The sequence below is a fragment of the Hyperolius riggenbachi genome, chromosome 11, assembly GCF_040937935.1.
Source record: "Hyperolius riggenbachi isolate aHypRig1 chromosome 11, aHypRig1.pri, whole genome shotgun sequence".
Taxonomy (NCBI): domain Eukaryota; kingdom Metazoa; phylum Chordata; class Amphibia; order Anura; family Hyperoliidae; genus Hyperolius; species Hyperolius riggenbachi.
Genome location: NC_090656.1, coordinates 248,912,128 through 248,926,833, shown reverse-complemented (window position 1 = coordinate 248,926,833; position 14,706 = coordinate 248,912,128). Strand labels below are relative to the sequence as shown.

The window sequence follows — 14,706 nt, the reverse complement described above, 5'->3', positions numbered from 1 at the left end:
CACATCGCAGCGCTGTACAAAGTAATTAGATGGCGGTTTTGCCATCTAACAGTCACCGCTGGGAGACTGAATGTGAAGCACAGCTCCGCCCCCAAGCAGGAGATGCGCGCGCAGCCTGCGTACGTTCTCCTGCTAGCCCCATAGACAGCCGTTCACACCAAACAGCGTGGAGCAGTCCTGGGGCTGCCGCACTGCTCATGCCAATTGCCGTGGAGCAGTCGGCAAGTATTTAAAAAATACAAGCTGTTCGGCACTGTGGAAAATCTCAGAGGACGTGGTCAGAAGCCAAAAGTGACACCTGTGCTGGCCAGGACGATAGTGAGAGAGGTGAAAAAGAATCCAAGGCCATCCTGGTGAATCTGGGCACTTCTGGTGGCAATGTCTCAAGGCAGACAATCCAACGGACACTGCACACTGCTGGGTTCCACAGATGCAGACCAAGGAGGACGCCACTTCTCCAGAAAAGACACACAAAAGCTCGCTTGGCCTTTGCAAATGCTCATCTGGACAAAGAAGAAGACTTCTGGTCCTCTGTGTTATGGTCAGATGAAACAAACATTGAATTGTTTGGTCACAATGATGTTTCCCTCATTTGGCGCAAAAAAGGAGAAGCCTTCAACCCAAATAACAACGTCCCCACTGTCAAACATGGTGGTCGGAACCAAATGTTTTTGTAAGTGTTTTTCAGCCAATGGACCAGGGAACCTAATCACAGTAAACTGCACCATGAAAAAAGAGCAATACATGAGGATTCTCAACGACATCATCAGGCAGTCTGCAGAGAATACTTGGCCTTGGGCACCAGTGGACATTTCATCATGACAATGACCCAAAACACACAGCAAAAGTGGTGAAGAGATGGTTAGCAGACAACAACATTAACGTTTTGGAGAGGCCCAGCCAGAGTCCAGACTTGAATCCAATTGGGAATATGTGGAGGGAGCTTAAGATCAGGGTGATGGCAAGAAGACCCTCCAAACAGAAGGATTTGGAGCTCATTGCTAAAGATGAATGGGCAAAAATACCTGTGGAGACATGCAAAAAGCTGGTCTGCAATTATAGGAAGTGTTTGATTGCTGTAATAGCCAATAAAGGATTTCCTATTGATTATTGAGAAGGGTATGAATTATTTTGGACTGGACACTTTTCGCTCAAATGTAAAAGGCTAAGAAATGTTTTTTTTTCCATAATATTGCCTTTTGTACATCGTCTTATTATCTTTTGGGAGACACCTATGTCATTTACCATCAAAAAATTACTTGCTGGTTGAATAAAAGTAACTTTAAGTCAAAATTTTTCCGGGGTATGAATAATTATGGGCAGCACTGTATGTTCCATTTCTTAGCTGTACTAACTACACATACAATTCATTGGCCCATATGCAATTAACATCTTCTCCTGAGTTATCTACTAGGAGATACTTTTAATCTTCTCTTTAAAGAGACACTTATGCTGGGGATACACGGTACGTTTCTGTAACGTGTATCGACCAGCTGATCCGGCCAGCTGATAATATTCAGCTGGCCTGATCAAGCCGCTCGACCTCCGCCCGCTCTATTCCCGCCGGCGGACAATGGCAGGGAATCGAGCGGCTGATAAGGAAGGGACGGCGGGGACGAGCGGCAATCGATCCGCGCGGACGAGCGAGGATGCGCCGGCATCGCGCCAGCGGCTCGATCCGGCACATAAAACGAGCCGTGTATGCCCGGCGTTAAGCCAGTTTAAAAACTAATTTTTACCCTTTAAAGGGAACCTAAACTGAGAAGGATGGATTTTTCCTTTTAAAATAATACCAGTTGCCGGACTCTCCTGCTGATCCTGTGTCTCTGAGGGCTCATTTCCACTGTAGCGGTGCGGAATCGCCTGGATTCCACCGCAGAAGAAATCGCATGCAGGTGTGTTTTTTTACGCGTTATTTTACGCGATTACGCATGCGATTTCGCATAGGTTAGGCTATGTGCGTTTTTAACCATGTCACTGCCTGTGTAATTTACATTGGTTCCTATGCGGAATCGCATGCGTAATCGCGTAAAATAACGCGTAAAAAAACGCATGCGATTTCCCTATTAAATACATTAGCGGCGATTCGCATGCATTCCACTAGCACGCGAATTTGTTGGCTCTTTTGTGCGTTTTTTCACCGCTCATAAAAACGCACCACGCAAACGCTACAGTGGAAACAGGTCCATTCACTTGCATTACATGTGCGAATCTGCATGCGCTGGACGCATGCAGATTCGCGATAGTGGAAACGAGCCCTAATACTTTCAGCCACACCCCTCAACAAGCATGCAGATCAGGTGCTCTGACTGAAGTCAGACTGGATTAGCTGCATGCTTGTTTCAGGTGTATGATTCAGCCACTACTGCAGTCAAAGAGATCAGCAGGACTGCCAGGCAACTAGTATTGTTTAAAAGGAAACATCTATATCCCTCTCAGTTTAGGTTCCCTTTAAAGGGGCACTACAGTGAAAAACTGTACAATTTAAAATATGTGCAAACATATACAAATAAGAAGTACATTTTTTCCAGAGTAAAATGAGCCATAAATTACTTTTTTCCTATGTTGTGGTTACTTAAGGAACGTACTCACGGGCTGCAAAACTCGCCTGTCGCCAGCACACGTGAGCGTGTGGGCGACAGGCCGGCGACAGCTTCTCGCCAGGTCCCTCCGCGTACACATGCGGAAGAGGGACCAGCGGCAAGGCGGAAGCTGTCGCTGACGTTCCTCCTCCCCCCGCCGGAAGCTCACCGGAAGGTCTGTGAACCTCAATGGAGGTTGCTGTCGCTAGTCCGCGTACTCACGCGGACTAGCGACAGTTGCGGCGGGGGGGGCAGCGGCGACTGTCGCCATGCGATTGAAAGTTTCAATCGCATGGCGACATAGCGACGGGCGACAGTTCGGGGGCGCGCGCGCGTGCGACGGCCCATACTCACGGGCGACCTGTCGCCGCAACACGCGCGCGCCGCGTGTTGAGGCGACAAAAGTCCCTCGTGAGTATGGGCCATTAAGGCCCATACACACGGGCTACAACTGTTGCTGGAAACACATGGCGCGCGCATGTTGCGGCAACAGGTCCTCCATGTGTATGAGGCGCGCGCAAGCAACTGTTGCTAATCAGAGCTGTCTCCAGGCGATTGACTTGTTTAATCCCCGGCAACAGCTGTTGCAGCAACCGTCCCTAGTCTCATGGCCCGTACTCACGGGCTGCAAATGTTGCCTGTCGCCAGCACACGTGAGCGTGTGGGCGACAGGCCGGCGACAGCTTTTTGCCAGGTCCCTCCGCGTACACACGCGGAAGAGGGACCAGCGGCGAGGCGGAAACTGTCGCCGACGTTCCTCCTCCCCCCGCCGGAAGCTCCATTTGATACAATGGAGGTTGCTGTCGCTAGTCCGCGTACTCACGCGGACTAGCGACAGTTGCGGGGGAGGTGCGGCGGCGACTGTCGCCATGCGATTGAAACTTTCAATCGCATGGCGACATGAGCGGCGGGCGACAGTTCGGGGTGCGCGCGCGTGCCACGGCCCATACTCACGGGCGACCTGTCGCCGCAACACGCGCGCACCGCGTGTTGAGGCGACAAAAGTCCCTCGTGAGTATGGGCCATCAAGTCGGTGCGGTCGTGTGTTTGCTAGTCTCTAGCAACTCTTGTGAGTCCGACAGTTCATTGAACCTGCGACAGAGGTTGCTGAGCAACAGTTTCCGCTATGTTGCAGACAGGTTGTTGCCGCGTGTATACAATCGTTGCTTGTATACAACTGTCGTTGCTGGAGACTTTCAACTGTTGCTTGTCTCCATGCAACTGCAGACATCCGTGCCTCATGTGTATGTAGCTTTACAGTAGGTAGTAGAAATCTGACAGAAGTGACAGGTTTTGGACTACTCCATCTCTTTATAGGGGATTCTCAGGGATAAAAGCACTTAGTGAATGGCAGTTGCTCTGTCCAACTGCCAATAAACTGTGTAGGGAGCAGGGAAGCTGGCTAGCATCATTGTTTAAATCCTTTTTCGGGAATATCTTTATAAAGAATAAAAGCCTTGCTGAGAATCCCCCCATGAAGAGATGGACTAATCCAAAACCTGTAACTTCTGTCAGATATCTACTGCCTACTGTAAGTGACAGCATTATAGGAGAAAAGTAATTTATGGCTCATTTTACTCTGGAAAAAAATGTACTTATTTGTATATGTTTGCACATATTTAAAATTTTACAGTTTTTTGCTCTAGTGCCCCTTTAACTTAAAGTGAACCAGAGACGAAGCACCCTTGTGTATTTTACCATAGAAATCAGTGGGAACATTAGAGAAAACATTTACCATGCTCTCTGTTCCATCCTCACTGGAATCATGGTCCCTGCTAAAACACTACTATCCCGCAGCAGAACGAGGGTTTTTCACCTCCCAAATCCTAGGGCAAAAATCCACAACTTTCCTGGTCGTGGATTTCACTGCCCAGGGAGGCAGAGCTTAGGGCTGTAGCTCTGCCTCCGTTCACGTCAATCTGCCCGCAGATCTCTGCCTCTCCCCGCCCCTCTCAGTGAAAGAAGACAGAGGGGCGGGGAGAGGTGGCGATCAGCGGGGATTGATGCGATGAGAGGCAGAGCTACAGCCCTAAGCTCTGCCTCCATCAGGAAGCGCTTCCCGTTATTTGCCCCGGGGATTTGGGGGGTAAACAACCCTCGTCCGGCCGTGGGAATGTGGTGGTTTAGCAGGGACCATGATCCTTCAGCAGAATAAAAGGTAAAAACAAATTTTTAACCTGACTTCAGACTCCCTTTAAACTAACCTTTCAGCATTTTACAATTGAAAAAGGACCCAAATGTTTGTGAAAAAGCACTATCAAGATTATTTTGTGTCTTTTCTTGCTTGCTGGTGGTGAAAAATTCATTTTATCCCAAGATATTGAAATATCACCTAGGAGAAAAGTCAGAAGAAAGGTGAATTGCTTATGCGCCATTATCTCATAAGTTTATTTTCCCTTCAGGTTTGCTTAAAAAAAAAAAAAAAAACTTGCAGAAGTCTTCCTGAGCTGCTTTTAAGCAGAGTCAGATCTCCACTTTCAAATCGCCTTGGCAGGAAGTTAAAAGGAGCACAAGTTTCCGATAATGGGCGCAAACTGATATGCTGCCTGGAATTATCCCTGCTCCGTCTTTTAAACACTGCCAAGTCCACACTGGCTGCGGGTTTATCTCAGCGGCTGATACAACCTGATCGCACCTCAGCAGGGCCGGGCCGAGGCATAGGCTGGAGAGGCTCCAGCCTCAGGGCGCAGTGTAGGAGGGGGCGCAGAATTCATTCAGCTGTCATTCCTAATTGTGTATGAAGCAGAAAGAAATAAGAAAAGGGGATACATAGCAGTGACTGCAGGCCAGAGAACTAGATATTAAGGTGTTGGGGAGGTTGTGGGCCCTGGGGCGCCTCTTAGTCTAATAGCAATCAGTGTGTGACAGCTGGGGTGGGAGGGATGGAGGGGCGCACTTGGGTGTCTCAGCCTTGGGTGCTGGAGGACCTTGTCCCTGCTCTGCACCTCAGTCTATCTATCTATCTATCTATCTATCTATCTATCTATCTATCTACTGTATATATATATGACCTGACTGATGGCTGGCATAGGAGAAATCATTTGCAGTTGATTTCTCCTGAGCCAGCCATCAGTCAGGTGCTGGCAGGGTCGGACTGGGCCACAGTAGTACAGTTTTTTCCCTCGGTGGGCCCTGCCTCCAGGTCTCTGGTGGGCCCCACCTCCTTGTCTGACAGAGCTCCAATTGCTGCCTGCAGCACAAAAATTCTCTTCTCAGTGCTGTAATCACTCATGCTAAGAGCCGTGGCGTAGGAGCTGTAGGCCTTGATGCAAATTTTACAATGGGCCCCCCAAGCACTCTATACATAACAATTGATACGACGCACCAAAACCTGCCAATGGCAACTACAGTGTCAGAGGTGCAAGAAGGGGATGGGAAATAGCTTGTTAATGATTACCACTGTTCAAAGTATCTATAGAAGTGATTATTATGAGCACAGGGCCAATGAGCTAATACTGTAGTTGAGGGAGGGCCCTTCGGGGGCCCTTTGGCCCAAGGGCCCCGATGCGGTCGCTACCTCTGCGGTCGCAACCTCTGCAAAGTAGGACATTACTTTATATTGAAGGAGGGGACTCTATGCAAAGTTTTGCTGGGCAGCAGTGTCTCTGAATTACAATGCTGCTAAGATCATGTACATTTGGCCCTGTCCATAATACATCATGACCACGCCCACCTTCTGGTGCATGGTCACGCCCTTTTTCCCCCGCAATCATGGGATGTGTGGGCCCCAGGTTGAAATTTCTTTGGTGGGCCCCCAGTGTCCCAGTCCGACCCTGGGTGCTGGGTTGTGTCTGGTCGGAACAGATGCCCCAATATTTATATTTATAGTCCTCTAGACTGTGCATGTCATTTTGTAGAGATATACGTTATGCTTTGTAGAGGCCTGATGAAGGGTCAATAACCCGAAACGGACTAGTGTCGTTGCCTGAATTGTACTGTTTCATCAAACAAAGCACACAGTGTCTACAATCTGTTCGAATACAATGATCTTCAACATTTGTATTATGAAGAATTTTTACTGATAAATGCAAAAAAAAAAATTTATATTTTCGAAAAAATATTTTTTGGGATACAATAATGTGTGATACTAAATTTTGGAAACAAACTACTGTTTTGTGTTTTCACCTTATTAGTACAGATCCTCCTATACAGAAACCTTAGCATTATGTAGCCAGGACTATCCTCAGTATTAAGTAGCTAGGGGTGCCCCTGACTGAAGGGAGATCTGGTCAGTGGATTGTCGAGACCTGGGTGAGTAACCTCCCATTTACACTCTGCTCGGGACTTTGCATGGGGAAGGAGAGAGGCACTAGGAGAGGGGAATGAGCCACCTTTCCATCTTGAGGCTACAGAGCCTAATGGTAAATCCGGCCCTGGGTACATGGTATAATAACGTTGAGAAACCCGAGTCTCATGGACTGCATGGACTGACAGAACGACTGTTTCGGAATCCCCCCGCACATTTATAAATAAGTTGGAATGACTCTTGAATAACATCGGATGGAGGTGTGAAGGCACCACATTCTCCTCCTCATCTGGCAGAGGTTGGGTTTCCCCCGAGACGTCATTAGAGGAACGGAGGAGAAGGTTTTCCCGCAGGAGATGAACGGGTCCCGCGGTGCTGGAGAAAAATAGACCTTAGAAAACAAGGGCAGGTGCTGTACGGAGATGTGAGCTCAGATGAGGGCGAGAGGTGGAGAGGAGCGCTGCGCAGACGAGGCCAGAGGATCCCACTTATGGAATCCTAACAGGCCCCGATCCATGGAGGTCCACCAATCCCTGCCCTGACAGATCTGATCTAGACAATCGGACCATGAGGGACGTCCACATACGCTTCCCCAGGTCAGTAGAGTCCCAGTCCATATTCCTTAAGGCGCGTACACACGCACTACCGCCGGCAACGACGGATCCGCCGGACCCTCCTGCTGGGCGGACGTTCAGCCGACAGTAGAGCGTGCATACGCGCTGTCGGCGGACTGATAAGGCTGTTTCTGAACGATCCGCTGAGCGTATACACACGTGCATACTGTCAGCTACAGACCACCCAGCGGGAGGGTCGTCGTTGCTGGCGGTAGTGCACCTTTATACACGGGTGTAGCTGGGGGGAGCAGACCCTGCAAGTGCAGGGAGTAATGTTGAGCTGTAAATTTGCAAATTCGTAATTTCATAATTGCCATACAAACCGTAATTCAGAGTTCTGTAAGCGACATTTCCGTCACATAACTTCGCATTTTAGTGCAAATTCGTGTGTAACACAAAATTGCGTAATTTGGGGTTTTCAATACAAAATTTGAATTATGAAAATGGACGTAATTTTGTTTTTAATAGTAATTATGCAAATTTAAGCAATTACTAAACTCAGGAAAGTCACTCATTGATTGCAATTACTGATAATGCAAAGGCCCCTGCACATGCTGTCGCTTTAAATATATCAGGGGGCTCGACCTGCAGCCACTTCTGAGACAGGTGCTCTTTGCCATGGTGCACTTAGCGGTCAGGCATGCTGAGACACTTGGTTTTGGGCCTTGCAATGAGGCTGCATTTCCACTTGTGCGGTGCGAATCGGCGCGGTAAAAATTTGCATGCGGATGCGAATTTCGCATGCGGGTCTATGCGAATTTTGAAATGAAAATTCGCATGGATGACGATGTATGCGAATTTAACCATGGCAGTGCTGGTGTGCTTTTCCATTGTTTCTATACGAATTTTTGCATACCCAAACCTCATGCGAATTTCCTATTAACCCTCCTGGCGGTTAATTGTTTTTGCCAAAAAGGCAAAAATCCTTTTTTTTTTTTTTTTGTTTCATGTAAAGCTACCAGAGTGGTAGCTACATGAAACACCACTAGAGGGCGCATGTGTCCCTCTAGTGCGATCGTCGCCGGCATCAATAGCAAACAGGGGAACGCGTATATAACGCGTTCCCCTGTTTGGCTTCTCCTGTCGCCATGGCGACGATCGGAATGACGTCATGGACGTCAGCTGACGTCCTGACGTCACACGCCTCTGATCCAGCCCATAGAGCTGCCCGGAACTCATTGGTCCGGGCAGCGCAGGGCTCTGGCGGGGGGGGGGCCCTCTTCTGCCGCTGCGTGCGGGCGATCGCCGCAGAGCGGCGGCGATCGAGCTGTACGTGCGGCTAGCAAAGTGCTAGCTGCGCGTACAGCATTTTAAATGAAGAAAATCGCCCCACCAGGGGCTGAGATATCTTCCTGCGCGGCATACACCAGGAAGGTTAAATACATTGTATGCGATTCGCATAGCGTTATGCGGTATGCGAATTCTGATGGCTCTGCCATGCGAATTTTTTCTGCACAGAAAAACGCAAAGGAATCCTGACAAGTGGAAACAGTCCCATTCACTTGTATTGCCTATGCGAATTTGCATGTGAAAAACGTGATAATGCAAAGGTCTCTGAACGTGCTGTCACTTTAAAATGTATCAGGAGGCTCTACCTGCAGCCACTTCTAAGACAGGTGCTCTTTGCCATGGTGCACTTAGCGGTCAGGCATGCTGAGACACTTGGTTTTGGGCCTTGCAATATCTGATAATGCAAAGGTCCCTGCACGTGCTGTCACTTTAAATGTATCAGGAGGCTCTGGGCTGGAACACAATTTAGAGAACGGACGAATTTCTGCATTAAAGGGGAACTGAAGTAAGAGGTATACGGAGGCTGCCATATTTATTTCCTTTTAATCAATACCAGTTGCCTGGCAGCCCTGCTGGTTTATTTCTCTGCAGAAGTGCCTGAATCACACCAGAAACAAGCATGCTGCTAGTCTTGTCAGATCTGACAATGTCAGAAACACCTGATCTGCTGCATGCTTGTTCAGGGGCTATGGCTAATAATATTAGAGGCAGAGGATCAGCAGGGCTGCCAGGCAACTGGTATTGTCTAAAAGGAAATAAACATGACAGCCTCCATATACCTCTCTCTTCAGTTCCCCTTTAAACACTAAATTCCAATTCATTTCCATTATGAAAACGATCGTAATTACAATATACAGCATTAACCCAAAAATTTCCTCTCTGCTCTAAAAGATGGGCAACAGCATAATATTCTTTAAAAAAAACCATTTCTTTCTTAGAGCTCGTTTACACCTAGAGCGTTTTCGCCCTTTTTGAAGCATTGTCGATTTTCAAAATCGCCCTAAAAGCGCTTGTATAATGATTCCCTATGAGAGAGTTCACATCTGAGCGGTTCGGTTCCAATCCGCTCAGCCAAGCGCTGCCTGCACCATTTTTGGGGTGATTTCCCTATAATGGAAGGCATAGGAAAGTAGTACAACGCTTGAAAAAGCGATTTGTATAGGGATTTCCCCAGCGCTATCCTACCTAATAAAACACAAGTGTCCCTATATCCTGTCCGTGTGTTAGGGCTTTTGCACTACTGCGCATGTCAAGCACTGACAGCCGTTAGGACAAGACGCAGGGTGGACGGGCGGGCGGGTGAGAGAGCGTGCGACCAGCGGGTATGGGCAAGCGCGGCAGGCGCGCAACCGGCGGGTGCATGCGCACGCGGAACGCGGTGATGACAGACCTAGAGCCTGTGTTCACACGGGCTTAGGTCACTAGTTAAGAATAAATACATTGTATTTATTCTTTTCCAGGTCAGAGTTCACTTCCTGACTGACGTCAGGGAGTGAAAAAACAAATCGCTCTGCAAAAGCGCTTTCACAAAATCAAAGCGCGCAGGCAAGTGCCGGAAGGGGACCCCCCCCCCCCAAAAAAAAAAAACATCGCTAGAGTCACCGATTTCGATTTTTATAAGTGAACAAGCCCTTACAGATGATAGAAATCCTGCAATAACTCTGCAGTGCGTCTTCTTTCTGCTTTCATGGTAGAAGACATAAGGTTAACATCCTGCGTTTACAAATTAGCTGCTCTGCCGAGGCAGCCAGCTGAAACAGCTGAGAGAGCAAATTACAGCTGTGATTAGTCACAGATGAGGGGGGATTAGACAGGCTAAACTCTGTGAATACATACAGGGTGGATTTCTCTGTGTTTTCCTTCTGTCCTGTGCAAGAGTTCAGGTCCACTTTTAAAAACGAACGAGGGAGGAGGTGCTTATGTTTGGAGGTTTGGCAAGGCGTTTGGTTTCATGAATCAGTATTTTTTTGGCAGGATTTGAACTCTCAATATGGGGTTTACAATTCACCTGCCAATTCGTAATTTTCAGTTTAGTATTGAAGAGGACCTGTAGTCAAAATAACAGTGAATAAAATTGCAATTTTTTTTTTTTTTAACAATACTGTATTCATTACAAATGATTTAGTCAGTGTTTGCCCATTGTATAATATTTCCTTTACCTGATTTACCTTCTGACAATTATCACATGGTGGCGACATCTTTACTGCTGTCAGGTGCAGCCCTGCAGAATGTTTGGGGGGAGGGGTTGTTTACAGACAGTTCTAAAACCAGTAGAAAAGATCTCTTCTCTGCCAGAATGCTCTGGGAGGCAAATTCTTCATAATAAAAAGCCTAGGCTAAGCCTCAGTGGGCCAGCGGGGCTCCATACCAATATACAGCAACATACAGCTGTAGGAAGTGTTTATAATGACTATCAATATATACTGTATAGAAGCAAAATGCTATGACAAAGAAACATTTGTATGAAGAGCGCCACCTGGTGTTGTAACTGCCAAGTTTTGTCAATACAAGAGAGGCCTAGTTTTGCTGCAGTGCAGTACAGAGAGCTCCCCAGAGAGAAATGAAGTCTGGTCAGATGTCACCCAGTCTGGGGACTTGGCTCTTGTAGTGTTAGTGGCTTATGCTTCACCTTGTGACTCACTTGTTGAATTATGTAATCTCTATAACCTTGGACAAGGGTACTCGGGGGGGGGGGGGGGGGGGGTGTTTTGGAGAATGACTCGGCTTACCCTCCACAGGGTACGGTATATACTGGCGTATAAGGCTGACGCCCCCAACTTCTGCCCCTGAAACACCCCACTATTGTGTGACCCCTGGATAAGCCGACCCCCTCCAATGTCTCCCCCCAGTCCTGCCCCTGTATGTGGTACAGTGTGTGGTGCATATGAAGCATGCTTGCAGAGGGTATATTGCGTATGATTATGCAGTGTAAGTGCATACCTCCCAACTTTTTGAGATGAGAAAGAGGGACACTTAAGCAACGCCCCTGCCACACCCTTAACACGCCCCTGGAAAACCCCTAGTTGCGCATACCATAAAGATTTCAAAAGAAAAATATGTTGTTTTATAATTCGAACCAAATTGGACCTTTCTATCCAGGTTCATTTTCCTTCATATTAACATTTAAAATTAGTAATTTATCAATTTAAAGAAGAATGGGAATACAGTTTAGAGTCAAACACATTTTTTTTGTAGAGAAATATATATATATTTACATAGAAAGAGGGACAAAGTCTATAAAGAGGGACAAAGTCTATAAAGAGGGACAAATGAGGAGGAAAAAGAGACAGAGGGACAGGGTTCCCAAAGAGGGACCGTCCCTCTAAAAGAGGGACAGTTGGGAGCTATGTAAGTGGTGCAGTTACTGCAGTACATTGTGAAGTGTACATACAGCTACCTCTCCTGTCGGCCATCTTCCTCTCTCCCTTGCAGTTCTGTACTTGCTACAGATCCAGGATTCAGTGTCTTCTGGTCTGTGGGCAGCCATTTTCCCATCTCCCTTGCAGTGTTTTACTTGCTGCTGACATCTAGTGGCCCAGTATGGAACTGAAAGGGAAACAGGAAGTGGCTCCCTGGGACAAGAGGAAACTGTCATCTAGCAAGCAGAGCTCCAGGTGAGATGCTGTGAGGAGAGGTGACTACACCCCCACACAGTTACATAGTTATTTGGGTTGAAAAAAAGACATCGAGTTCAACCAGTATAAAGTACAACACCAGCCTGTTCCCTCACATATCCCTGTTGATCCAGAGGAAGGCGGAAAACCCTTACAAGGCATGGTCCAATTAGCCCCAAAAGGGAAAAATTCCTTCCTGACTCCAGATGGCAATCAGATAAAATCCCTGGATCAACATCATTAGGCATTACCTAGTAATTGTAGCCATGGATGTCTTTCAACGCAAGGAAAGCATCTAAGCCCCCTTTAAATGCAGGTATAGAGTTTGCCATAACGACTTCCTGTGGCAATGCATTCCACATCTCAATCACTCTTACTGTAAAGAACACGCACACACACACACTTTTGGGACACTTTTTTTGTCCCGAAAATTTGGCTTATATGCGAATATCTACAGTACCCTCCTAAACTAATGGATCATGTGGGCTGGTATTGCTAATGGGGCTGAACGCCACACTTGCAGTAGCCAAATTACTTGATGAATATCACATATCTTCCAACTTTTTGAGATCAGAAAGCGGGACATTTAAACCACACCCTAATCATGCCTCCAATACAACCCTAGTCACGCATAATTTAAGGATTTAATTTAAAAACTATGTTGTTTTATAATTCAAATCCCACTGGTCCTTTTTATCCTGGTTCATTTTCCTTAAAGGGAACCTGAACTGAGTAAAATTATTTAAAATAAACACATGAGGTAGCTTCAAATGAACATGATATAGTTACCTCGCCATCAGTTCCTCTCAGAAGCTCACCATTTTCTTCAAACAATAATCCCTTCCAGTTCTGACAACATTTTGTCAGAACTGAAATGTATCAGTTGCTGTCAGTTATATATCAGTTGCTGTCAGTTATAGCCGAGAGGACAACTGATGTGCCCGGTAATGTCCATGTTTCCCTGTGGCTCAAGTGGACGATGTTACAGTTTAAGGGCTCGTTTCCACTATATCGAATCCGCATGCAGGCACCGCATGCGGATTCGCATAGTCAATACAAGTGGATGGCATAGTTTCCAAGTGTGCGTCATGCTGGTGCGTTTTGGCGTGCGGGGGAAATCTGCACGGCAGAGCCATCAGATTTCGCGTGCGGCAGGAATGCGGGCGAATCCCCCGCAATGCTTTAAATAGGGAAATCGCATGCGGCTTTGTCATGCGGATTTCCCCGCGATTTCGCATGAAATGCAATGGAACTTTGCACAGGCAGTGACATGGTTAAATTCGCCTGGCTCCTTGCCATGCGAAATCGCGGGGAAATCCGCATGCGGAAACGCATCCGCATGCGATTTCGTCCGGGGTGGAATCCAGGCGATTCCGCACCGCATCAGTGGAAACGAGCCCTAACTGTGTGCTGACCAGAAAGCTGTTATGGGGTAATGGCCATTTTCAAAATGGTGGATAGAGAATTCCTTTGATTACAGTGCACAAACAGGATGCGGAAGAGGAGAAAGAGATTGATAAGTAGACTACATGGGAGGTGAGTATGACATGTGTATGTTTATTTTTACTTTTAATTTTCAGTTCAGGTTTTCTTTAATAATAACATTTAAAAATAAGAAATATATCAATTTAAAGGATGGGAATACAGTTTAGAGTCAAGTAAACACATTTTTCAGTAGATAAAATACATATATTTACACAGATCTGTATATCAGTCCTGAAAGAGGGACACATGAGGCAGACAGAGGGACAGAGTCTTCAAAGAGGGACCGTCCTTCTAAAAGAGGGACAGTTGGGAGCTATATACATATCAGTCCGCATGCTGTCCATTTTTAATTGTGGGTTTTTCCAAAACCGGCTGTCTGCATGTGGGTTTGATATGGCTGTGTAAAATCTAAAGCTATAGGCTCGCTATACACCTGCGGTTCTGGATGCTAGCCTGGCTACAGGGGCATAAAGAGATCATTTGCATATTCAGTAGCGGTGCATTGTGGGTAACCACAGATGTTCTGAATTATCGCAAATTCCTTCTGTTTTTAGAAGGCAAACCATATTTAGGCCTTGTGCACATCATAAATCGCCAGCGTTCGCGCTTGCGTTTTTGTGCGCGTTTTTTTTAGCGCCTCCCGACGCTTACCTGTGCGTTAGTGATTTTTTTTGTAAAGTGCTTTTCTAAGCGCTTTTGCTGAGTGATTCATTTTTTTCACTTCCTGACCTCAGTCAGGAAGCAGGGTTGCTCGTAAACTACGCCAGCACGAATCTACTCGTCGTAGTCCACAACTACGCATCGTAGTTAATAGACGAAGTTTAAAAACATCGAGTAAATATTTCCGCGTAGTCGTAGTACCGCCATTCGAAGCT

The 14,706-nt window shown here is 46.9% G+C and overlaps 1 protein-coding gene across 6 annotated transcripts in view; it reads left to right on the top strand.

Moving 5' to 3' along the window:
- SLC1A2 (solute carrier family 1 member 2) overlaps positions 1-14,706 on the top strand; it is a 216,880-nt gene that overhangs the window by 97,245 nt on the left and 104,929 nt on the right. For 3 of the 6 annotated variants that reach the window (XM_068260520.1, XM_068260523.1, XM_068260522.1), the window contains exon 1: positions 7,302-7,424. The exons of 1 other annotated variant lie outside the window; for it this stretch is intronic. In XM_068260520.1, the coding sequence (XP_068116621.1) occupies positions 7,396-7,424 (29 nt within the window). In that variant the 5' untranslated portion in view covers positions 7,302-7,395. Of the gene's footprint in view, positions 1-3,981; positions 4,114-7,301; positions 7,425-12,312; positions 12,347-14,706 lie in introns of those variants that run through there. 2 more of the 6 variants (XM_068260525.1, XM_068260524.1) reach the window with 2 other exon arrangements.